This window comes from Acanthopagrus latus, chromosome 9, assembly GCF_904848185.1.
Source record: "Acanthopagrus latus isolate v.2019 chromosome 9, fAcaLat1.1, whole genome shotgun sequence".
NCBI lineage: Eukaryota > Metazoa > Chordata > Actinopteri > Spariformes > Sparidae > Acanthopagrus > Acanthopagrus latus.
Window position 1 is genome coordinate 20,613,260 of NC_051047.1, and position 26,054 is coordinate 20,639,313.

Sequence of the window (26,054 nt, forward strand, 5' to 3'; positions counted from 1 at the left end):
GTTCAGTGGCACATTAATTGTTTTTCTTCAATTACAGTGTTTTCATGATCATGGGAAGCCAAAATTGAAGTTGCGTTTGATTAATCGTCCAGCCCTAGTAGACAGACTAGTTCAGATTTTTCTAAAAGTGAGACTTTTAAAGAGGGCACTGTGTCTGCCTGCCTGAGTTCCCCAGGCTGAGAGGCCCTGACAGAGAAAGCACATTCACCTTTAATGACAAAGTAGGTATTATAAACTAAAAGAAGGGATCCATTAGTAAGTCCTTGCCAGTTCACTTGACAACAGAGTTCTCTTCTTTTGGTGGAATAATGTTGTTGGTATAGACCATGAACAGGAGGGGGGCAGGCACACAACTGGTGTTGAGCACTAGAGTAGAGGGGTTGTGACTGCCAATCCAAACAGGCCGGGATCTGTTTTTGTGGTAAGTTCAATATCTAGTTGCAGAGTGTAGTAGTCAAGCCAGAAGTTCTAAGTTGGACTCAACAGCTCAACTTCTGATAGAGGTGTTGTTATCGGAGGTGTTGTCATTTTGCAAGGTGTGTGAAGACTGAGCAGATGGCAGTTGAGATTACATAGCAAACTGGTGAAGGTCAAGACTGACTGGGATGTTTTCGTCAGTGCGTCGGAGAATCAGTTTTTTTTAAAGCACTCCACCAGAATAGGTGAGGTTTGCCATATGGCAGCAATTGTGGATCTGGGTTGCGATCTGGATTGCCTGCCACATAGCTTTGGTTTAGTTTGCTGTTAGTCTCCTCTTTCTCCTGGTGTCTCCCTTGTACATCCTCCTCCCAGTCTACAAAGACATGGTTTGTTTTCTGCAAATTCATCAACGTCTGGTTTGGATCAGCCACCAAAAAGATCAGACTACTACAGACAGACAGGACTGCAGAGAAAACCATTGGCATCAACATGCCCTCCATTCAGGAATAACATATCCCACTCAGGGAACAGGCAGGAAACATATCGCTGCAGATCCCGTACACCCAAGACACAGCCTGTTCTATATTCTGGACAGAACAGCACACAAGAAGAGTTTCTTCCCAAAGGCCATCACTCTGATGAACAGTTTAATTAGTCATGCGGTGTAATAAAAAAGTCAAACAATAACCCTCTAACACTAAAGCATCCACTTGGAATGGAGTATATTTTTTAGTTTAAAATGACAGACCCCTAAAAGGATTATGTCACCATCATAATTCTCCAGAGTGGAGAATGATTGTTTGAGGGCATGTCCAGAGTCAGAGAGCATAAAAAACTCATTTACATCTCCCATAACCTGCACATCTATGGTGTGTATAGCGTGTATCTAACCTAGGGCAAAGGTAGAACACACTTTCAGTTTTTACTCACACAAGTCTGCTAAGCATACTGAAACTACTGTCGGTGTGACAAATATGATATGATATTTTGTTCAAACTGTTTAAATCTTCCTTAACATGGATGCTCAAAACATTGTTGTCATACAAACTCTTATTTCTGACCTGATTTGACAAAGACAAAAATACTGATTACTTTGTCTCTGATTTATTGTGAGTGGAATGGAAAACAGCACTGTTTCGTTTTACTTTAACCTCACCATGTTTGTGAACATTGGACACTACCGCTACCCAGCCTTTGTTTTTTGTTTCCTACTTTACAGCTTTATTGTCTATGCTAATCTTGTCATAATACTGGTGATCACTCAAGAAACACCACTACATGAGCCCATGTATATGTTTATTGCTATGTTATGTGTCAACTCTCTGTATGGTTCTACTGGTTTTTTCCCCAGATTCCTCATGGATCTTCTTTCTGATACTCATTTGTTCTCACGTCCTGCTTGTTTCACTCAGCTTTATGTTATTTACTCATATGCCTGCTATGAAATGACCATTCTTGGCATTATTGCATATGATAGATATGCTGCTGTCTGTCATCCTTTACACTATCACAGCATGATGAACTTCAAAGCAGCTTTAAAGTTGGCACTGTGGGCTTGGGTTTTTCCAACTGCTGGTGTTATAGTATGCATTTCTTTGTCTGCCAGGCTTCCTTTATGTGGCAATAAGATACAAAAAGTCTTCTGTGCCAACTGGAATGTTGTAAAATTGTCTTGTGTCATAAACGCAGTGAACAATATCTTTGGTATGTTTTTGACCATATCTACCATTTTCTTCCCACTTTTTTACGTCCTGTATACTTACTTGCGAATTGTAATTGTTTGCTGGAAAAGCTCAGCAGAATTTAAAGGGAAAGTATTACAGAGCTGTCTGCCACATGTTGTTTCATTTGTCATTTATTCCATCACAGTATTTTGTGATGTTGCTCTGAGCCGGTATAATATTGAAGAGGAAAATCCGTTTGCAGCCATAATTTTGTCACTTGAGTTTGTTATCATTCCTCCACTTCTGAATCCTCTTGTGTATGGGCTGAAGTTACCAGAAATTAGAAGACACATTATAAGAATAGTATCACGAAATAATTTTAAACCCAGACTGTGGTAACAGGTTAGTTTTAAAAAGTTAAATGGTACACTAAAGCTAAGAAAAGGAATCAGAAGGAAAGGATCTTCATTGACTGTTTTTTTAAATATGGCTAAACAAACACAATAAGCAAAGTCTCTTTATTTTCATGACTGAATAAACAAACTGACCTTAAAGTTCAAAACAATGTACTTTTTTACTTGGAAACTATAAAGGTGGCAGGGTCTGCTGAATTTAAACAAACAGTGTTTGCATTTTCCTCTGCAAACAGTTTGTTTGTTCATTTATGGAAAAGATAAAACTACATAGCACCCCTTTAAAGACAGTAGAGATCATATTTAATCTTAGTTTTCAGTATAACATAAAAGGTCTCACAGGCTCCCCCAAATTGTCTGTGACAATGTTAGGACCAAATTCACTGTACCCTCATATATTGAAGATATATACATATATTAGTTTATTCTATTCATTTTTTTTATTTGTGCACATAAGCACTAACAGAGGCAGAGACATAAAATAGAACGAGGGACAGAGAAAGGTTTCCAAGCAAGATACAGCACAATGTGTATATTTAATCAGAAGAGACGTGAGAAAATTAGACAAAATACAACAAAGAACAAACAAAATAAAATTGTTTATAATAGCAAAAAACGGATATAATAATAATGACAATATGAAAGCCAGGTGTTGTTGCATGTGTATGTGTGTGTCTGTATGTGTAACAGGGAGAGAAAGGGAAGTCTTATTAAAAATAAATAAATGGGTTATAATGACACTGAAACTGCCTCCTCTTTGCACCATCCATAGGTCGAGGTCAGCTGGATTGGCGCTGCCAGTCACTCACTTGTTTTGGGAAAACCTTCTTTGGGCCGGGCCCAGGCCCTCAGAAGGGTGCTGGCTGGTTACAATAACCTATAGCCCCAAAGAAGCCCCCTTCCAGAACAGTCAGAAGTGAGGGGGCAGGGAACTATTGTACGTGTCTTGAATTTATTGGACTTCACCGGCGAACAATGGTGGCTGTTATTTAGTCCTCCCAAAAGAAAAAGGCATGAGTAAACTAATAATCATACCATTTCTAACTATGTCATGAAATGCTATACTTGACTTAAGATGATATGAATGCTGAAGTTGTATAATATTTGATGAAAAAATGTGGCTGAAAAAGATCATTGCAGTCTCAATTTAAAAAATAAAAAATAAAAAAAAAAAGAAAAACTCCAGCAGATGTATTCTTTCTATTTATAACACTAGTGCATTGCCCGTAGGAAGCATGTATTCCTATAGAAAAGTGGGAGGTTAAGTAGCTTTTTAATGGATGGCCAAATGAGGTGTTTGAAGCTGGGATGTCAGGGATATAATTGGCCATTTTTGACTACTTTTGATTTTACCATTATATTTCACCTTAAAAGCTATTTACATTGCCTTGTTTGGTTCATTATTTTCAGCACAACCTCACATGTGTAACTGTACAGTTATTTTTTTCATTTTGACATACTGTATTAACACTATGGACCTAAAATCACAAAATAACATAAAATCAGAGTAGGAAATACATAGAGACAGACACACACACACACACACACACACACACACACACACACACACACACACACACACAGATTCCTTGCTTGTATAGAGAGATGACCATAAGAAATGAAAACATCAGCTCATCTTCAGATCACCACTGTACTGATCTGAGGAGATGAGACTCGGATTTACAGAAACATGCGTAAAGGGATAATTACAAGAATTGTTTAAGGAGTTTTAAGGAATCTCTTCAACTTTATGTGATTGAATTGAAAAACGACACTGCAGTGTTGCACTTTAACCTCACCATGTATGTGAACCTTTAGTCTTATTTCTGTTCCATGCAATTGCAGTATGCTTCCTGCTGTTTGCAATTATTGTCTCTGCTAATGTTGTTGCAATACTGGTGATATCGTGGGAGAAATCGGCGGATGTATTTTCATTGCATTTTTGTCTGTCAGCTTCACCCTTAGCAAAAAGTAGTTTATTCAAGTGCACTACAAGTATTCTTATTTTATACTAAAACTGAGGCAGTATACTTGAAGTGTACTTTTTATATACTATATTTAATATACTTAAGAAAAGTATAGTGAAGTATACTTGGCTTATACGGAAAAGTATAAAGAATAGTCTAAGACTAAGTACATTAATGCTTAGACTTACACTTATACTTTAATACTAAAGCTTATTGGTGTAAATATGGTTCGTGAATGTGGTTGTGAATAAGATGATGTGTAAGATAGTTGCAGGATAATTCATATCCTTGTTCTGTGGTTAAATTGTGTCGAGTTAACAAAGATGATAAAAATGTTAGCACTGTGAGTGAAGGGGTGTTTTCTGGGAGAGACTTCCCATCTGTTAAGCTATTTGTGTGTGATTATGAATGGTGAATTTCTGGCTAGATCTTATATATATATATATATATATATATATATATATATATATATATATATATATATATATATATATATATATATATATATATATATATATATATATATACACTGTCTAAATACAGAATAAGGTCAAGTCATTGTCTTTTACTTAAATTTAATTTAGCAGAATGAAAATGTTTCTACACATATTTGCTTTGAGGTATTACCCCTCTTATAAATGTATATGTTAATAAACTACATTGTGGACTAGAAGTAGGTACTTAGTACACTAGTAGTATATAGATGAGTGACCTTATCGCATACTTGAAAGTGTACTTCTGTAAACTTAAAATGATCTTACAAAGTATACTTAAAGTATACTTTTATGAATTTAAAATGTTCCAATTTAGTTCGAAGAAGTATTAAATTAGTATACTTTCTAGAATGCTACAAGTACATGGTCCATAGTATACCTGCTATACTTATACTCAAGCATACTTAATACAATGAACTTAAAGTATACTACTTTTTGCTGAGGGCATCTATGATTCCACTGGCTTCGGCCGAACTTTCCTCATGGACCTCCTGTCTGATACGCATTTAATCTGAGGTCCAGCTTGTTTTACTCAACTCTGTGTTATTTACTCATATGCTTCCTATGAGTTGACCATCCTGAATGTGGCGGCATATGATAGATATGTTGCTGTCTGCAACTCCAGCTTCTTTCAACTCACTGATTGGATGGCTTGTAAATCCCCATGGTCTCTGGCTTATTATCTGCTGCTTCGACTAGAATATAAATGCTGATGTTGGAATGCCAGCTCAGGTGGCTAGGGTACACACAGAGCTGGTCCTTTATAAATGCAGTATCCTGTCAGCACAGCACTCAAGACGTCCTTTCAGATATTAAGGTAGTAACCTTTATTTTAAATAAGATGGATAATAGTTCAGTGGTTACTTTGTTTACTCTGTCAGGATTAAGTGGGACAACAAACTACAGACACACTCTCTTTGCTCTCACTTTACTGTGTTACTGTGCTATTTGGCTGGTAAATTTGACCATTATTGTGACGATTGTTGTGGATAAAAACCTTCATGAGCCCATGTACATCTTCCTCTGTAATCTGTGTATAAATGGACTTTATGGGACTGCAGGCTTTTACCCCAAATTCCTCATTGATCTTCTGTCTACCATTCATGTCATCTCATATGCTGGATGCCTTCTGCAGGGTTTTGTGTTGCACTCTTCAGTCACTGCTGATTTATCTATCCTTGTGGTAATGGCCTATGACAGATATGTGGCTATATGTCGACCTCTGATGTACCACTCTGTGATGACTACACAAAGAGTTTGTGTGTTTGTGTTTTTTGCCTGGCTTATACCCTTTTATTTAGTTTTCTTAAGCTCAATAACAACATTAAGATTGAGGTTATGTGGCTCACACATACCAAAAATCTACTGTATTAATCACTTAGTTGGTAAACTGTCTTGTTCTGCCTCCATAGCACACGTTATTATTCCAGCTTTTAATTATACTTTTTATGTTTTACATATCTTATTCATTGTTTGGTCTTATATGTATCTACTCAAAAAATGCCAATTTTCTGCTGAGAACAGAAGCAAGTTTATGCAAACATGTCTGCCACATTTACTATGTTTAATTACTCTTCTGGTATCTGTATATTTTGATTTGTTGTACATGCGATTTGGCTCAAAAAAGTTACCACAAGATGTCAACAATTTTATGGCAATGGAATTTCTCATCATTCCTCCAATTATCAATCCGCTCATATATGGTTTCAATTTGACACAAATTAAAAACAGAATTAAACATTTTTTTGTGTGGCAAACATCTCTAGACTAGTATGTCATACATGGTATGTATTTTCAAAGTAATGCTCAAAAGACAATGGACAACCAATTTATAAAATAGCAAAATTTTCAAAAATAGTGTTTTTAAGTTTTGATTTTGTATTAGGTGATTAGAGGAAGGAAAGTTGATGTTTTAAATTGTGAATCTGCTTAAATTGTTTGGTACAGAAGTTCAAAGAACACTGTATCACTCAACTTCTTAACTTCTTAGTCGGCTTAATACAATCATATGTACTAGTACATTTGTAGGTGTCATATATCGCGTATCTGGTGAAAATCTGATGTCAACTGTAAAGGGTTTGTTTTGTGAAAAAAAAAAAAAAAAAAAACTTTCAGTGGCAGTTCCTAAGGGGGACACAAAAGTGATGCTGTAACAAAGCAACACTGTACTTCAATGCCAGCTTTTACCACTGACAGGAATTTTTCCCAGGAGTGAGTGGGAGTTGGGGGGTTGTCCATGTCGATGCTTTATTTTTCATGTTTTTTTGACCCTAACCCTTTTTACTTTAATGTGCATTGTAGACTTAATATATTTGCTGTCATATTGTAAAATGTTCCTCTATAATGAAACTTGATTAAAATTAGAGGAATGAATATTTGAAAGTGTGCTGATTTCATCAGAAAGCCTCCGCTAGTTCATTGTGATACTGGGAACTACTTCAGTTAGAGTAAAAATGTATATTCATATTACACCTGTTACATAGTGACACACATAAGTTACAGAAGTAAAGGCTCAACTTCAAACCAAGCGACTCAGGCAGTGCAGATGCAGTAATTTCTGTGGGAGACAGTAACTCCCTTTGGCATGGACTCTGGCCTTTTTAACTTTGCAGACCTTTAACATGCACAGTAAAGGAAGGCAAAAAAAACAAACAGGCATACTATGACCTCTTTGAAGGGGCTCTGTGGAACTTCTGTGTTGTGCTGGAAGCCAGTCTCCATTTGTAAAATAATGTTACCTAGTGTTGCTCTCTGTTAGAACAGAGGAGAGGCACTGAGACGATGCGCTCGAGAACGTGCCTAATGTCACATCTTTTGGTCTGTCAGGAGAAATCTGACCTGAGTCCTTCATGAAGAAATTCATGATCTAGCAGCATTAAATGACTTAAACAAACTGTCCACAGGTTTATACGGGCAGCAGAGAAGGAAAAGGAAGGTGTCATCCTTCACGTCAGGTTACAATCTTCTCACAAATGAACAATACAAAAGTGATTTACACACATAACATTCAGATGTTGTTCATCTTTTGGACAGAGAATAAAATAAAAAGAATTGGTAATTTAATATACTTGGGCAATTTTTGATATGAGTGGGTGGCCCAGTCTGTAGTCCAACTCAGCTCCTTTTTTAGGAGGGCTGAGGGGCCGACATTTCATTTCCTATGTCTTACCTATTGGCTCGGAATTTAAACATGTTAAACACAATGCAGTTTATCTTACAATAATGAAAAGAAAAGAAATAATGCTCCTTTCAATATTAGAAGTAAGTTGTGAGTTTAATTCCCTTAAATTCCCTCTGTTTGAACAGGGGGTTAAAACTTGTTATGAGATAAGTGTATTGTACCGTGCTTAGCAGCAGACATAATCAATAAATGGACTAATAAGCCTACTAAAAAAATGGGCTGCCAGGTGAATAGGTCTGGCCTGCTTTAGGAAACCTGAACCCAAATGTATACCTGTCTGACTACCAGCACCTTTAACCTGCCCCATTTATCTGTGGATTCTTCTGTCTCCATCTCCAGGTTATGATCAAAGCTGTCCAGCACCACAGCACCTGCCCAAATCTGTGACTGATCACCAGCCAGAACTCTCTACTGTGATTTTTGCCATTTGGTCAGCATTCTCTGGCGTCACCTAACCAGTTTAGCCAACTGCCTTTGTTGTTTGAATTCCCATTTACATCTGCTCATTATCTGTTTCTGAAAGGATATAAACAAACATGAGTGGTGCAGGTTGGGCTTAGGACTGACCAAGAGCTGGATGTCCTTTTAAGTAGAGTTCTCTTCTATGTCTGACTGGAAATGAGATTTAGAATTATATAGGAAACGGAACAATTTTCAGTATGATGGATAATGTTTCAGAAACAACGATGTTTACTCTGTCAGGATTAAGTGGGATAACAAACTACAGACACACTCTCTTTGCTCTCACTTTACTGTGTTACTGTCTTATTTGGCTGGTAAATTTGACCATTATTGTGACGATTGTTGTGGATAAAAACCTTCATGAGCCCATGTACATCTTCCTCTGTAATCTGTGTATCAATGCACTTTATGGGACTGCAGGCTTTTACCCCAAATTCCTCACTGATCTTCTGTCTACCACTCATGTCATCTCATATGCTGGATGCCTTCTGCAGGGTTTTGTGTTGCACTCTTCGGCCTGTACTGACTTCTCTATCCTCGTGGTAATGGCCTATGACAGATATGTGGCTGTATGTCGACCTCTGATGTACCACTCTGTGATGACTACACAAAGAGTTTGTGTGTTTGTGTTTTTTGCTTGGCTTATACCCTTTTATTTAGTGTTCTTAGGCTCAATAACAACATTAAGATTGAGGTTATGTGGCTCACACATACCAAAAATCTACTGTATTAATCACTTAGTTGGTAAACTGTCTTGTTCTGCCTCCATAGCACACGCTATTATTCCAGCTTTTAATTATACTTTTTATGTTTTACATATCTTATTCATTGTTTGGTCTTATGTGTATCTACTCAAAAAATGCCAATTTTCTGCTGAGAACAGAAGCAAGTTTATGCAAACATGTCTGCCACATTTATTTTGTTTAATTACTGTTGTGGCATCTTTACTTTTCGATTTGCTGTATATGCGATTTGGCTCAAAAAAGTTACCACAAGGTGTCAACAATTTTATGTCAATGGAATTTCTCATCATTCCTCCAGTCATCAATCCGCTCATATATGGTTTTAAATTGACAAAAGTAAAAAACAGAATCATACAGTTTTTGTGTGGCAAACGTCTCTAGATTAGTACGTCATACATGTTATGTATTTTCAAAGTAATGCTCAAAAGACAATGGACAACCAATTTATAAAATAGCCAACTTTTCAAAGGTAGTGTTTTTTTTTTATATTTATTTAATGTGTAAGTAATGTTCATTTATGATACTACAAATACATGTTATACATATTTATTACAATCATATTTTTCAGTATAAGTTAATCATTTTATCTCATACTGTAGCTTTTTGCAATCAGACACAAAGAAACCGGGATGCTTAAAAATCCAGTGTTGTTAAATAAGAAACAATGCTTTGTTCAAATGTAATATTAATGACGTATTAATGAATATGCTTTTTCTTAGAAATATTAGAAATATTGCTAAATTTCCATTAAGGCATCTGATTGTTGCTCGGGCTGCAACACCTCAGCTTGAAAATCTCCCATTCCAGGACAGACATACAATATGTTTTTGCCCTGTGATGACTGTGTGAAGTGTTGGAGGAAATATTATCTGAGTATAGGGAGCTTTAAAAGGACACTTTAACACATGTGAACACAAATGAGTCTCTTTCAAATGAGCCCCTGAATATTACTGTTACTTTTTGAAATAAACACAGCCAGTGCAAATTCAACTTCACAGATGTTATTTTGTACAAAGCACTTTGAAATGGTTATGATGTTAAATATGGGCCTGGTGTGTGCTGAGTTTTTCACACATCATAACATTTTTGGGATACGAGGTTCATATTCTATACTAACACCTAATTTTAACTGCCATTTTTAATTACACAACTTTACCAGAGTGTAATGCATAATTGATAATTTGCTGTTGTATTTATTGTCTTAATGCAGAGTGTCTTATTCACTTCTTTTGATAAAATACAAACAAACTTTAAACCTATATATTGAACAAACAACACGAAAGGGCATTTAGAGTTCTTCTAAAATGACAGTGTCACAAATCAGCTCATTGCATGTGACAAGAAAGGAAGACCACCTAAAGTAAAATACCAATTGTGTATTCTATTACATGTAAAGAAAGTAAATGATTTAAAAGCAGCGTGGGCTGAAGAGCAAGTATATCAGCAGAAAATGAAATGTATGGGTGAGTGAGGAATGTGTATGTTAGTATTACAGGCGGCAAAATATTCAACCAGACCAAAACCAAGTGGTGTGAGTGAGAGGAGATAGAGACAATGACAAAGGGTTGGCATTTAAGCCTTGGTGGGGTCCTACACAGTTGACACCAAATTCAGCCCGTCATCACTCTCAAAACACCAAATACAGCAGACTGGTCAGCGGTCCTGTCACTGACCCAGTAGCAACTAAATTTTACTTCCAAAGAATGGGGTTCGTGTCTCATTTGAAACCAAGAATCAATTATGATTCGTTTTTCAATTTTGTGATGTAAGCAGGGTTACGTGCATAACTGATGTACTTGCTTATTCCTCAGGGGCTGTGTGCTTTGTGCTACTGGTTAGCTGCTAAACGACAAGCCCAGGTGCTTTGTACTATAAGCACAGCACATTTTTGTCAACCATATCCAACTACCTAATGTCTCACACAGGTAAGAAAACACCCAACATTATCATAATCAACAGAAAGATCAAACATGACCAGTTTTAGTATTCCCTGCTGTCAAGCTAGTATGTTAGCTGTGGGGAGTTTTGGACTCTACACTTCACTTTCTCAGCAGTTTTTGTGCAACCAGTGGATTCCTTTCACATGGGCCAAATAAAACAAATAAACAAACATGGGCTTGGTAGAGGCCTGCAACTGCCACAGATACTGTTTTTTGTTTGTCTCCACAAACCTGTGGATTCCCTACCACTTCTGTTTGGCCCACTTTTTGGACCTTCAACATGGTCCACTAACCTCAGGATAGTTAGCTTCTGACCTTGCCTGAGCTAGCTAGCCTGTCTCTCCTGGTCCTATATTTCCTGAACCCCATGAGCCTTTAAAGGACCAGTGGAGGAGCCACACTGAGGTTCGGTAACCATTTTTGATTGAGTCTGTCCCTGCCATGGACAGGGTGTACCTACACATTAGAGTCCCCAGAAGAAGTTGCGGCCACAGCTGACCAGTGCCACAGAGCTTCTGCTGCCCACTGCAGCAACTTATCACCAGACAGAGCCCTCTGCAGCTATTTTTGCCATTCAGTCAGGTGTATTGCCAAGACCAAAGCAGTTTGGCCAGCCATCTAACTTGGTTTGTTTGAATTCCCATGTACATCTGCTCATTATCTGTTGCTGTCATGAAAGGATATAAACTGGTCTCAGACTTTCAGTTTAGGCTGTTTATTTGGGGTAGACAGACAGAGAGCTGGTTGTCATTTTAAGTAAGGTTTGAAATAGAAATAGGAAAAGTTACAATAGTTGTTTAAATGTAGAATGCTATGTTAAAGTCTAAAATTCTTCAATTAATGGATAATGTTTCAGAAACAACGATGTTTACTCTGTCAGGATTAAGTGGGATAACAAACTACAGACACACTCTCTTTGCTCTCACTTTACTGTGTTACTGTGTTATTTGGCTGGTAAATTTGACCATTATTGTGACGATTGTTGTGGATAAAAACCTTCATGAGCCCATGTATATCTTCCTCTGTAACCTGTGTATCAATGCAATTTATGGGACTGCAGGCTTTTACCCTAAATTCCTCACTGATCTTCTGTCTACCATTCATGTCATCTCATATGCAGGATGCCTTCTGCAGGGTTTTGTGTTGCACTCTTCACTCGCTGTTGATTTCTCTATTCTTGCTGTCATGGCCTATGACAGATATGTGGCTATATGTCGACCTCTGATGTACCGCTCTGTGATGACTACACAAAGAGTTTGTGTGTTTGTGTTTATTGCTTGGCTTGTACCTTTTTGTTTACTCTTCTTAAGCTCAATAACAACATTAAGATTGAGGTTATGTGGCTCACACATACCAAAAATCTTCTGTATTAATCACTTAGTTGGTAAACTGTCTTGTTCTGCTTCCATAGCACACGTTATTATTCCAGCTTTTAATTATACTTTTTATGTTTTACATGTCTTATTCATTGTTTGGTCTTATATGTATCTACTCAAAAAATGCCAATTTTCTGCTGAGAACAGAAGCAAGTTTATGCAAACATGTCTGCCACATTTACTATGTTTAATTACTGTTGTGGCATCTTTACTTTTCGATTTGCTGTATATGCGTTTTGGCTCAAAAAAGTTACCACAAGGTGTCAACAATTTTATGTCAATGGAATTTCTCATCATTCCTCCAGTCATCAATCCGCTCATATATGGTTTTAAACTGACAAAAATAAAAAACAGAATCATACAGTTTTTGTGTGGCAAACATCTCTAGATTAGTACATCATACATGGTATGTATTTTCAAAGTAATGCTCAAAACACAATGGACAACCAATTTATAAAACAGCCAAATTTTCAAAAATAGCATTTTTTTATATTTATTTAATGTGTAAGTAATGTTTATTTATAATACTACAAATACATGTTATACATATTTATTACAATCATGTTTTTCAGTATAAGTTAATCATTTTATCCCATACTGTAGCTTTTTGCAATCAGACACAAAGAAACCGGGATGCTTAAAAATCCAGTGTTGTTAAATAAGAAACAATGCTTTGTTCAAATATAATATTGATGACTTATTAATGAATATGCTTTTTCTTAGAAATATTGCTAAATTTCCATTAAGGCATCTGATTGTTGCTCGGGCTGCAACACCTCAGCTTGAAAATCTCCCATTCCAGGACAGACATACAATATGTTTTTGCCCTGTGATGACTGTGTGAAATGTTGGAGGAAATATTATCTGAGTATAGGGAGCTTTAAAAGGACACTTTAACACATGTGAACACAAATGAGTCTCTTTCAAATGAGCCCCTGAATATTACTGTTACTTTTTGAAATAAATACAGCCAGTGCATATTTAACTTCACAGATCTTATTTTGTACAAAGCACTTTGAAATGGTTATGATGTTAAATATGGGCCTGGTGTGTGCTGTGTTTTTCACACATCATAACATTTTTGGGATACTAACACCTAATTTGAACTGCCATTTTTAATTACACAACTTTACCAGAGTGTAATGCATAATTGATAATTTGCTGTTGTATTTATTGTCTTAATGCAGAGTGTCGTGTTCACTTCTTTTGATAAAATACAAACAAACTTTAAACCTATATATTGAACAAACAGCAGGAAAGGGCTTTTAAAGTTCTTCTAAAATGACAGTGTCACACATCAGCTCATTGCAAGTGACAAGGAAGGAAGACCACCTAAAGTAAAATACCAATTGTGTATTCTATTAGATATAAAGAAAATAAATGATTTAAAAACAGCGTGGGCTGAAGAGCAAGTGTATCAGCAGAAAATGAAATATATGGGTGAGTGAGGAATGTGTATGTTAGTATTACTGGCGGCAAAATATTCAACCAGCCCAAAACCAAGTGGTGTGAGTGAGAGGAGATAGAGACAATGACAAAGGGTTGGCATTTAAGCCTTGGTGGGGTCCTACACAGTTGACACCAAATTCAGCCCGTCATCACTCCCAAAACATCAAATATAGCAGCTTGGTCAGCGGTCCTGTCACTGACCCAGTAGCAACTAAATTTTACTTCCAAAGAATGGGGTTCATGTCTCATTTGAAACCAAGAATCAATTATGATTCATTTTTCAATTTTGTAATGTAAGCAGGGTTACATACATAACTGATGTACTTGCTTATTCCTCAGGGGCTGTGTGCTTTGTGCTACTGGTTAGCTGCTTAACGACAAGCCCAGGTGCTTTGTACTATAAGCGCAGCACATTTTTGTCAACCATATCCAACTACCTAATGTCTCACACAGGTAAGAAAACACCCAACATTATCATAATCAATAGAAAGATCAAACATGACCAGTTTTAGTATTCCCTGCTGTCAAGCTAGTATGTTAGCTGTGGGGAGTTTTGGACTCTACACTTTACTTTCTCAGCCCTTTTTGTGCAACCAGTTGATTCCTTTCACATGGGCCAAATAAAACAATTAGATGGGCTTGGTAGAGGCCTGCAACTGCCACAGATACTGTTTTTTGTTTGTCTCCACTGTGGATTCCCTACCACTTCTGTTTGGCCCACTTTTAGGACCTTCAACACGGTCCACTAACCTCAGGATAGTTAGCTCCTGACCTTGCCTGAGCCAGCTAGCATGTCTCTCCTGGTCCTGTATTTCCTGAACCCCATGAGCCTTTAAAGGACCAGTGCAGGAGCCACACTGAGGTTCTGTAACCATTTTTGACTGAGTCTGTCCAGGGAGTACCTACACATTAGAGTCCCCAGAAGAAGTTGCGGCCACAGCTGACCAGTGCCACAGAGCTTCTGCGGCCCACTGCAGCAACTTATCACCAGCCAGAGCCCTCTGCAGCTACTTCTGCCATTCAGTCAGGTGTATTGCCAAGACCAAAGCAGTTCGGCCAGCCGTCTAACTTGGTTTGTTTGAATTCCCACGTACATCTGCTCATTATCTGTTGCTGTCATGAAAGGATATAAACTGGTCTCAGTCTTTCAGTTTAGGCCATTTGGGGTAGACAGACAGAGAGCTGGTTGTCATTTTAAGTAAGGTTTGAAATAGAAATAGGAAAAGTTACAATAGTTGTTTCAATGTAGAATGCTATGTTAAAGTCTAAAATTCTTCAATTAATGGATAATGTTTCAGAAACCACGATGTTTACTCTGTCAGGATTAAGTGGGACAACAAACTACAGACACACTCTCTTTGCGCTCACTTTACTGTGTTACTGTCTTATTTGGCTGGTAAATTTGACCATTATTGTGATGATTGTTGTGGATAAAAACCTTCATGAGCCCATGTACATCTTCCTCTGTAATCTGTGTATAAATGGACTTTATGGGACTGCAGGCTTTTACCCCAAATTCCTCACTGATCTTCTGTCTACCACTCATGTCATCTCATATGCTGGATGCCTTCTGCAGGGTTTTGTGTTGCACTCTTCGGCCTGTACTGATTTCTCTATCCTCGTGGTAATGGCCTATGACAGATATGTGGCTATATGTCGACCTCTGATGTACCACTCTGTGATGACTACACAAAGAGTTTGTGTGTTTGTGTTTTTTGCTTGGCTTATACCCTTTTACTTAGTGTTCTTAGGCTCAATAACAACATTAAGATTGAGGTTATGTGGCTCACACATACCAAAAATCTACTGTATTAATCACTTAGTTGGTAAACTGTCTTGTTCTGCCTCCATAGCACACGTTATTATTCCAGCTTTTAATTATACTTTTTATGTTTTACATATCGTATTAATTGTTTGGTCTTATATGTATCTACTCAAAAAATGCCAATTTTCCAGTGAGAACAGAGGTAAGTTTATGCAAACATGTCTGCCACATTTATTTTGTTTAATTACTGTTGTGGTATCTTTACTTTTTGATTTGTTGTACATGCGATTTGGCACAAAAAAGTTACCACAAGATGTCAACAATTTTATGTCAATGGAATTTCTCATCATTCCTCCAGTCATCAATCCGCTCATCTATGGTTTCAAACTGACAAAAATAAAAAACAGAATTATGCAGTTCTTGTGTGGCAAACGTCTCTAGATTAGCACGTCATCCATTGTATTTATTTAGTGTGTAGGTAAACTTCAGTTATGACACTACAAAATAAATGTCAGATATTGATTATATTCATGCTTTTCAATATCAGATAATCATTTTATCTCATACCGTAGCTTTTTGCAATCTGAAACACAGAAACCTGAATGCACTGTTGCTGAAGAATCAAGTTTTGTTAAGTAAGAAATGAGATTGCTTTGTTCACATGTAATATGAATGACTATCACCAATAAATATGTTTGTCATTCCAATATGCTTTGAAAATGAAAATCTCCTATTAAGGGCCAGACATGCAGTTTGTTTTGCCCTATGATGACTGTGTGAAATGTTGGAGGAAATACTATCTGAGTACAGGGAACTTTAAAAGGACACTTTCGTGCACTTGAACACAGGTAACTCTCTTTCATATGAACCCCTGAATATTAATGTTACTGACATAAACACATTTGATGCATATTTGACTTCACAGGTTTTATTTTGTGCAAAGCACTTTGAAATGGCCATGATGTTAAATATGAGTCTGGTGTGTGCTGTGTTTTTCACACATTATATAATTTTTGGGATACGAGGTTCATATTCTATACTAATACCTAATTCCCATCGCCATTTTTACATACACATATTCAACAGATTTTAATACATAATTGATGTTTTGTTTTTTGCAATTTTTGTCCTATTGCAAAATGTCTAATTCACTTTTTTTGATTAAATGCAAACACACTTTTAACCTATATACTGAACAAACGGAAGGAAAGGACATTTAATGTTCTTTTAAAAATGATAGCAAGAGTCAGAAATCGGCTCATTGCATTTAAGCCTTGGTGGAGTCCTACACAGTTGGCCCCAAATTCAGCCCATCATCACGCCATCATCACTCCCAAATCGTCAAATACAGCAGCTTGGTCAGCGGTCCTGTCACTGACCCAGTAGCAACTAAATTTTACTTCCAAAGAATGGGGTTCGTGTCTCATTTGAAACCAAGAATCAATTATGATTTGTTTTTCAATTTTGTAATGTAAGCAGGGTTACATACATAACTGATGTATTTGCTTATTCCTCAGGGGCTGTGTGCTTTGTGCTACTGGTTAGCTGCTAAATGACAAGCCCAGGTGCTTTGTACTATAAGCACAGCACATTTTTGTCAACCATATCCAACTACCTAATGTCTCACACAGGTAAGAAAACACCCAACATTATCATAATCAATAGAAAGATCAAACATGACCAGTTTTAGTATTCCCTGCTGTCAAGCTAGTATGTTAGCTGTGGGGAGTTTTGGACTCTACACTTGCCTTTCTCAGCAGTTTTTGTGCAACCAGTGGATTCCTTTCACATGGGCCAAATAAAACAAATAAACAAACATGGGCTTGGTAGAGGCCTGCAACTGCCACAGATACTGTTTTTTGTTTGTCTCCACAAACCTGTGGATTCCCTACCACTTCTGTTTGGCCCACTTTTTGGACCTTCAGCATGGTCCACTAACCTCAGGATAGTTAGCTCCTGACCTTGCCTGAGCCAGCTAACCTGTCTCTCCTGGTCCTATATTTCCTGAACCTCATGAGCCTTTAAAGGACCAGTGGAGGAGCCACACTGAGGTTCGGTAACCATTTTTGATTGAGTCTGTCCCTGCCATGGACAGGGTGTACCTACACATTAGAGTCCCCAGAAGAAGTTGCGGCCACAGCTGACCAGTGCCACAGAGCTTCTGCTGCCCACTGCAGCAACTTATCACCAGCCAGAGCCCTCTGCAGCTACTTTTGCCATTCAGTCAGGTGTATTGCCAAGACCAAAGCAGTTTGGCCAGCCGTCTAACTTGGTTTGTTTGAATTCCCATGTACATCTGCTCATTATCTGTTGCTGTTATGAAAGGATATAAACTGGTCTCAGACTTTCAGTTTAGGCTGTTTGGGGTAGACAGACAGAGAGCTGGTTGTCATTTTAAGTAAGGTTTGAAATAGAAATAGCAAAATTTACAATAGTTGTTTAAATGTAGAATGCTATGTTAAAGTCTAAAATGCTTCAATTAATGGATAATGTTTCAGAAACAACGATGTTTACTCTGTCAGGATTAAGTGGGACAACAAACTACAGACACACTCTCTTTGCTCTCACTTTACTGTGTTACTGTGTTATTTGGCTGGTAAATTTGACCATTATTGTGACGATTGTTGTGGATAAAAACCTTCATGAGCCCATGTACATCTTCCTCTGTAACCTGTGTATAAATGGACTTTATGGGACTGCAGGCTTTTACCCCAAATTCCTCACTGATCTTCTGTCTACCATTCATGTCATCTCATATGCTGGATGCCTTCTGCAGGGTTTTGTGTTGCACTCTTCAGTCGTCGCTGATTTCTCTATTCTTGCAGTTATGGCCTATGACAGATATGTGGCTATATGTCAACCTCTGATGTACCACTCTGTGATGACGACACAAAGAGTTTGTGTGTTTGTGTTTGTTGCTTGGCTTGTACCTTTTTGTTTACTCTTCTTAAGCTCAATAACAACATTAAGACTGAGGTTATGTGGCTCACACATACCAAAGATCTACTGTATTAATCATTTAGTTGGTAAACTATCTTGCTCTGCTTCCATAGCACACGTTATTATTCCAGCTTTTAATTATACTTTTTATGTTTTACATATCTTATTCATTGTTTGGTCTTATATGTATCTACTCAAAAAATGCCAATTTTCCAGTGAGAACCGAAACAAGTTTATGCAAACATGTCTGCCACATTTATTTTGTTTAATTACTGTTGTGGTATCTATACTTTTTGATTTGCTGTATATACGATTTGGCTCAAAAACGTTACCACAAGGTGTCAACAATTTTATGTCAATGGAATTTCTCATCATTCCTCCAATTATCAACCCGCTCATCTATGGTTTCAAACTGACAAAAATAAAAAACAGAATTATGCAGTTCTTGTGTGGCAAACATCTCTAGATTAGTATTGCCATCACCCATAGCATGTATTTTCAAAGTAATGCTCAATAGTCAATGGACAGTCATGTTATAAAATATCCAAATACTCAAAAATAGTGTTGTTAAGTCTTGATTTTGTATTAGGTGAAGATTTGCCTGACTGAAAGTCTGGTATCATTCGAGCCACTGACTGTAAACGTTACATGTGTACATCTGCTGTTAGTGTTGGATCTAAAGTGTGCGAATACAGAGAAAGGCATGGATGAATGGAGAGGTGAGGGCTTTTCAGAGTTTTTCGGTTGGGTGACAAGGAAGCAGAGATGAAATATGAGAGGGTTAGGGTACTATACCAGCCAGTCTTCACCGGCTCCTGCTCATATTGTTTATGTTGTTTCACAGCTTTGCTCTTAAGCCTCTAAACTGAAACCTGAACCTGTAATCTGAGTCTGAATCCCATTCTAGACCTGCCTGCCTGCCAGCACCTTTTACAAGCCCCAATAACCTTTTGCATCTCTGCCATTTCTGTTTGGGATTACTCCATTTCATTATAAGATTATTTACTTTGCATTATCACTTTGCATTAAAGTTAGGTTATTTACCAATTATCAACCTGGCCAATTATCAGGGGCCAATATTCAGAGGTTTTCTGGTTATCTGTGTCGTGTTTTTGGTTCTAGTTGCTGACAAAATAAATTCATTTAATAATGGGCTACTTTAGCTCTGATGCAGTTTTCTCTCTCTGTATGTAGTCACCACTCAGCCAAGGACCCAACCACAACAGTATATGAGTGGTTACACATCACAGGTCCATCAACAATGAATTCTCAGTTATCGAATAAAGGTAAATGAGTGGGAGTGTAAGAAAAATGAAAAAAAAATCAAAAATGAAGATATACTTTAGCACAGTATTGCAGTATATTGTAGTTCCATCAGCACATTTTTACTGTAAATGTATATCAAATATCATATATCAAATATCAGTTATCAGCCCCCTTGATTACTAATTATTGGTATCGAACCTGAAAAAAACATATTTAAAAACATTTGTATGAAACATAAAATGTGTTCAAACTCTTCCAGTGCAACATTAATTTGAAGAAGTACCTTCCCACTAAGATTAACATCAAAATTATCAAAATGATGACATCAATTTGAGTTATTACTGAGTTGTTCTTATTACTAGAAATCAGCATTTCAAATCTGGATTTGTGGTCAGAACAAATAAAGGAGCATCATTTTTTATGTTTACATTTAACTATACAATGCATGAACAATCACATCCACCCATTTTACCCTGTAAAACGGCCACAGGTGGCACAGAATGGAAATGTCAGACTGGGTCAATCTAATATTTTGCATATTAAGGGTGATACGAGTGGCCCCTCCCAACCTGAGCTGATCTTTGTTTCTATTGAAATGTGATTGGCTCAGCCGCCCAGTCAGTCATTAAACCGTTATTTTCTGTTAACCGTTAAAAGAAAGAGGAGCGGAATAAATTCAAATAAGCAAACATGCTAAAAAGAAAGAAGCCGGAGAAAGAGATGGGTGGAGCAGAATGATTAAGGGCAAAAAAGAAAAAAAAGGTTAATGCAGGATGTAGCCAAGTGCGCCAAATTATTTCCATGGTGGCGGGGCGAAGGTCAGCATGGCTACAGTCAGCCAGGCCAGTGATGACACGGGACCCTGCAGCTTCGGGCAGACAATTAATGCTGGTATGTCGGGCTGCGTCGGGTCGGGTTGTAATTTTCAGGCCTCTAGTTTGTGTTTTTGGATGTGTTCAGGGCACACATTTGACCAACAATCTCCAATTCATACAAATAAACGGATAAATGGCTTTCTTGGATCCTGCGTGTTTGAATGTGCACCCCAGTTAGGAATTCTATGGTCTAGTCACCTTCATCCTCCACCACATGCATCCTTTAAATCAAACAGCTCTTTTACACTTATCATTAAACACACACAGTAGTTTTGATTTTTGAAAAAAAACATAGTGTGTGAGTATGAGTATGCATACTATGTGTGAGCATATGTACTTCAATACACTCTACTGACTGACTAATCTGTGTGTGTTGTCCTTAATATTATTAAATTGTTTTTATACTGCAAATTAAGTATTTATGTTAAAATTACGGATAGAAGGCCTCTCCAAACCGAGCTCCCGGGCTGAAATTCAACCCCAGCCCACCTCTGATCACATCTCTCACTAATTATAATTTGTTTTGCATCAGAACTGGCATTACTTAATGAAGTGATCCACCAATTATTAACTCAAACAGGAATTGTATTTTAGTTACTTTTCTCCAACGCTACTGCTTGAATCCCCAGCTTGTGTTGAGTCATCAGAGAGAGATGATTTAAACAGAGGACACTGGGAGCGTCAGAGTCACTCAGCAACAGGATGTTCACTCTCCAACCTACAACTTATTTATGTAGGTATGTTTTTCAAAGCTGTTTATCTGATGTGACACTGTATGATCTGCACATATTCAGGGTTACTAATGTTTGATATGAAACTTATTTAAATGAATGGCTGAGATGATGGGTAATGTTTCTGTACTTACATTTTTTACACTTTCAGGAATAAATTACACAATGCAACATAGAATCATTCTGTTTGCTCTCACTTTACTGTATTACGCCATTGTTTGGATAGTGAATGTTGTTCTCATCTTAACCATCATTGTGGACCGAAAACTCCATGAGGCGATGTATATTTTCCTGTGTAATCTGTGCATTAATGGACTTTATGGGACAGCAGGCTTTTACCCAAAATTCCTCAATGATCTTCTGTCTCCCTTTCATTTTGTGTCTTACGCTGGATGCCTTCTGCAGAGTTTTGTGATACACTCATCATCTGGAAGTGAATTATCAATTTTAGCTGTCATGGCCTTTGATAGATATGTGGCTATATGTCGGCCATTAGAGTACCACTCTGTGATGACTACTCGAAGAATATCTCTGTTAGTTGCCTTCTCTTGGCTATTGCCTTTTTATTGCATGTTCATTAACACACTGGCAATTGTTCAACTGAAATTATGTGGCTCACATATACCTAAACTTTACTGTTCAAATGCACTAATTGATAAACTGGCATGCTCTAAGTCTATAGCAAATACTGCTATTGTATATTTCAACATTGGCATTTATATTCTCCATTTGTTGTTTCTTTTGTGGACTTACACATATCTAATCAAAACATGCCTAACATCCAAACATGGCAGGAAGAAGTTTATGAACACATGTGTGCCACATTTAGTCTCTTTAATCAGTTATTGCTTCGCTGTGCTTTTTGATCTAATGTACACGCGATATGGTTCGAATATGTTATCACAGAGCCTGAAAAACTTCTTGGCAATAGAATTTCTTATTCTTCCTCCAGTAATTAATCCTCTAGTGTACGGGCTAAAACTGACCAGAATACGAGACAGAATTCTTGGTTTTATTCAAGGACAGAAAGAGAGCGTCTAGTCAATATATTTAATATATGTGGAGTAAAAAGCAGCATACTAACTCCAGTGGTTCATACTTCATGATCAAGATGGTTACATGAAGCTGATCCCAAATTTGTACCTGCCTTCAAGTCCACCAGTACCTTTTAGGAGGCAACTTTTTGGTTTTATTTGCTGCATTGGCTTGTTATGTGTTTTGCCATGATAGCGTTATGATTAATAATAATTAAGGTTACGTTTGTTGTGTCCCCTGTATAACATTCTGCACAGCCTCTCTCTCAATTTGGAGATGCTCATAATGTTGCTGTTGCTGCGTGAGGGCTGCTTACAGTACATTTACAAAAACAGATAAATTTACATGCAAACATCAGAACTGAGGTTTCTTCAAAAGCACAGATTACATTCAGAGACGTGAAAATAGCTGTTGAGGGTCATTAATTGAATCTCTTAAAGCCGTTAATTATTGCCTTTCGAGCTTTCTGTGTTCATGGTCGAATGTTGGTGCTGCAGTGTAGAGAGTTTGGCAATTTGCATTCAATGCGCGAGAAAATCCTATATGAACTTACAGTATTTTAAATCAAAGTTTGGCTTTGAGTGACTTTATTTGGCATGAGATTTGCCTGAGGGGTTTGGGAGCACGCTAACAAACAGAGGACAAAACCTGCCAAAATCAGAAATATTTGGATAAATATATAAATTGCATGAATTATAATGTCTGTAAATGCACCAAAAATAAAGCCGTGCCTTACACTATAGCATTTTAGCATCACACAGAGATACTGTCTCATTACTATAGACACCACCGATCAACCTTCTTAAGACAAACATGGTCAATAATGATCGGTGGTTGATTGATCAGTACACCCTAATTTCCAGCTTATTTAATTTAAAACTAGAACCCTGTACAAAGAAATATGCAGTTAATGGTGGCATACATTATATAGAAAGTCTGAGACTTTTTTATGTCTACTTTTGGCTGCTATCAAATGTTTAAAAGTTATTAATGATAAAACCTCCTGATGCCAATCTCATGTAATCTCGATGTATATTTTCCTGTGCATTAATGGACTTTATGGGACAGCAGGCTTTTACCCCAAAATTCCTCACTGATCTTCTGTCTCCTTTTCATGTTGTGTCTTCCGCTGAATGCCTTCTGCAGAGTTTTATGATACGCTCATCATCTAGAAATGAATTATCAGTTTTAGCTATCATGGTCTTTGACATATGTGGCTATATGTCGGCCATTAGAGAACCACTCTGTGATGACCAGGAGAAGAATATCTCTATTAGTTGCCTTCTCTTGGCTTTCACTGTCATGATTGTACCTTGTGGTCGCTTGTGGTTGTGTTTTTGAACTTTGTTTTTCAGAAGTGCTTCCTCTACCACTCGCCACCAAGCCTCCAGTACCTCTACCACCTCACATGGCCCTGACTGCCATCAGTTTAAGTTATCTGACATTTTAATGTTATAACCAGTACTCAGAACAAATAAAGGAGCATCTTTTTTTTTACGTTTACATTAAACTTTGCTATCAAATGCATGAACAATCACATCCCTTACTAATCAGAATTTGTCCTGCATCAGAACTGGAATAATAATGAATTGATCCATCAATTATTAACTCAAACAGGAGTTGTATTTTAGTTACTTCTCTCCAACACTGCTGATTGAATCCCCAGAGTCACCAGAGAGAGATGATTTAAACAGAGGAGCCTGGGAGTGTCAGAGTCACTCAGCGACAGGATCTCCAGCCTACAACTTGTTTATGTATGTATGTATGTTTTTCGAAGCTGTTTCTCTGATGTGACACTGTATGATCTGCACATATTCAGGGTTACATACAATTGTGGTGAAACTGGTTTAAATGAATGAAATTGTGCCGACTGAGATGATGGGTAATGTTTCTGTACTTGTATTTTTTACACTTTCAGGATTGAATTACACAGTGCAACACAGAATCATTCTGTTTGCTCTCACTTTATTGTTTTACTCAATCATCTGGATAGTGAATGTTGTTGTCATCTTAACCATCATTGTGGACCAAAAACTTCATGAGGCGATGTATATTTTCCTGTGTAATCTGTGCATTAATGGACTTTATGGGACAGCAGGCTTTTACCCAAAATTCCTCAATGATCTTCTGTCTCCCTTTCATTTTGTGTCTTACGCTGAATGCGTGCTGCAGAGTTTTGTGATATACTCATCATGTATAATTGAGTTATCAATTTTAGCTGTCATGGCCTTGGACAGATATGTGGCTATATGTCGGCCATTAGAGTACCACTCTGTGATGACCAGGAGAAGAATATCTCTGTTAGTTGCCTTCTCTTGGCTTTTGCCTCTTTATTGCATGTTCATTAACACACTGGCAATTGTTCAACTGAAATTATGTGGCTCACATATACCTAAAATTTACTGTTCAAATGCACTAATTGATAAATTGGCATGCTCTAAGTCTATAGCAAATACTGCTATTGTATATTTCAACATTGGCATTTATATTCTCCATTTGTTGTTTCTTTTGTGGACTTACACATATCTAATCAAAACATGCCTAACATCCAAACATGGCAGGAAGAAGTTTATGAACACATGTGTGCCACATTTAGTCTCTTTAATCAGTTATTGCTTTGCTGTGCTTTTTGATGTAATGTACACACGATATGGTTCGAATATGTTATCACAGAGCCTGAAAAACTTCTTGGCAATAGAATTTCTTATTCTTCCTCCAGTAATTAATCCTCTAGTGTACGGGCTAAAAATGACAAAAATTCGAAACAGAATTCTTGTTTTTTTTCAAGGACGGAAAGAAAATGTCTAGCCAATATATTTACAATTATATGTGGGGTAAAAAGCAGCATACTAACTCCAGGTGCTGGTACTTCATGATCAAAATGGCTTTCTCGTGTCCTGATCATTCTTCAATTCATAAAGCTCAGGCCTCTATCTGTGCAATTTCACTGCAGACACAGCATATGTGCTTTTACATTTGCATCTGAAAAAGGAGGTTGACTGTTAAGTGTCATTCTGAGAAAATTGTACAGCCAATATGTTTATAAATAGATTCATGAATTATTATATAGAATCTTAAATGTAATTTTAAAAATATGGCATAACAGCCTGTGGTAAGATGATTACATGAAGCTGATCCCAAATTTGTACCTGCCTTCAAGTCCACCAGTACATTTTAGGAGGCAACTTTCTGTTTTTATTTCCTGCATTGGCTTGTTATGTGTTTTGCCATGATGGAGTTATGATTAATAATAATTATGGTTACATTTGTTGTGTCCCCTGCATAAGATTCTGCACAGCCTCTCTCTCAATTTGGAGATGCTCATATTGTTGC

General features: G+C 37.2%; 8 protein-coding genes across 8 annotated transcripts; all 8 read left to right on the top strand.

Moving 5' to 3' along the window:
* Positions 1–1,538: 1,538 nt before the first annotated feature.
* LOC119026045 (olfactory receptor 6N1-like) lies at positions 1,539–2,483 on the top strand. The gene has a single exon (XM_037110133.1). The coding sequence runs from the start codon at positions 1,539–1,541 to the stop codon at positions 2,481–2,483; it is 945 nt and encodes a 314-aa protein (XP_036966028.1).
* A 3,310-nt stretch (positions 2,484–5,793) lies between these two features.
* On the top strand, positions 5,794–6,729 carry LOC119026048 (olfactory receptor 142-like). The gene has a single exon (XM_037110136.1). The coding sequence runs from the start codon at positions 5,800–5,802 to the stop codon at positions 6,727–6,729; it is 930 nt and encodes a 309-aa protein (XP_036966031.1). The 5' UTR covers positions 5,794–5,799.
* A 2,069-nt stretch (positions 6,730–8,798) lies between these two features.
* On the top strand, positions 8,799–9,725 carry LOC119026026 (olfactory receptor 142-like). Its single transcript, XM_037110102.1, has one exon. The coding sequence runs from the start codon at positions 8,799–8,801 to the stop codon at positions 9,723–9,725; it is 927 nt and encodes a 308-aa protein (XP_036965997.1).
* Positions 9,726–12,124: 2,399 nt separating this feature from the next.
* Positions 12,125–13,048, top strand: LOC119026063 (olfactory receptor 142-like). The gene has a single exon (XM_037110157.1). The coding sequence runs from the start codon at positions 12,125–12,127 to the stop codon at positions 13,046–13,048; it is 924 nt and encodes a 307-aa protein (XP_036966052.1).
* Positions 13,049–15,391: 2,343 nt separating this feature from the next.
* On the top strand, positions 15,392–16,315 carry LOC119026017 (olfactory receptor 142-like). Its single transcript, XM_037110083.1, has one exon. It carries the CDS (start codon positions 15,392–15,394, stop codon positions 16,313–16,315), a length of 924 nt encoding a protein of 307 aa, XP_036965978.1.
* Positions 16,316–18,344: 2,029 nt separating this feature from the next.
* On the top strand, positions 18,345–19,280 carry LOC119026016 (olfactory receptor 142-like). The gene has a single exon (XM_037110082.1). It carries the CDS (start codon positions 18,345–18,347, stop codon positions 19,278–19,280), a length of 936 nt encoding a protein of 311 aa, XP_036965977.1.
* Positions 19,281–21,785: 2,505 nt separating this feature from the next.
* Positions 21,786–22,727, top strand: LOC119026053 (olfactory receptor 6N2-like). The gene has a single exon (XM_037110143.1). It carries the CDS (start codon positions 21,786–21,788, stop codon positions 22,725–22,727), a length of 942 nt encoding a protein of 313 aa, XP_036966038.1.
* Positions 22,728–24,596: 1,869 nt separating this feature from the next.
* LOC119026055 (olfactory receptor 4Q2-like) lies at positions 24,597–25,529 on the top strand. The gene has a single exon (XM_037110145.1). The coding sequence runs from the start codon at positions 24,597–24,599 to the stop codon at positions 25,527–25,529; it is 933 nt and encodes a 310-aa protein (XP_036966040.1).
* The last annotated feature ends 525 nt before the right edge of the window (positions 25,530–26,054 follow it).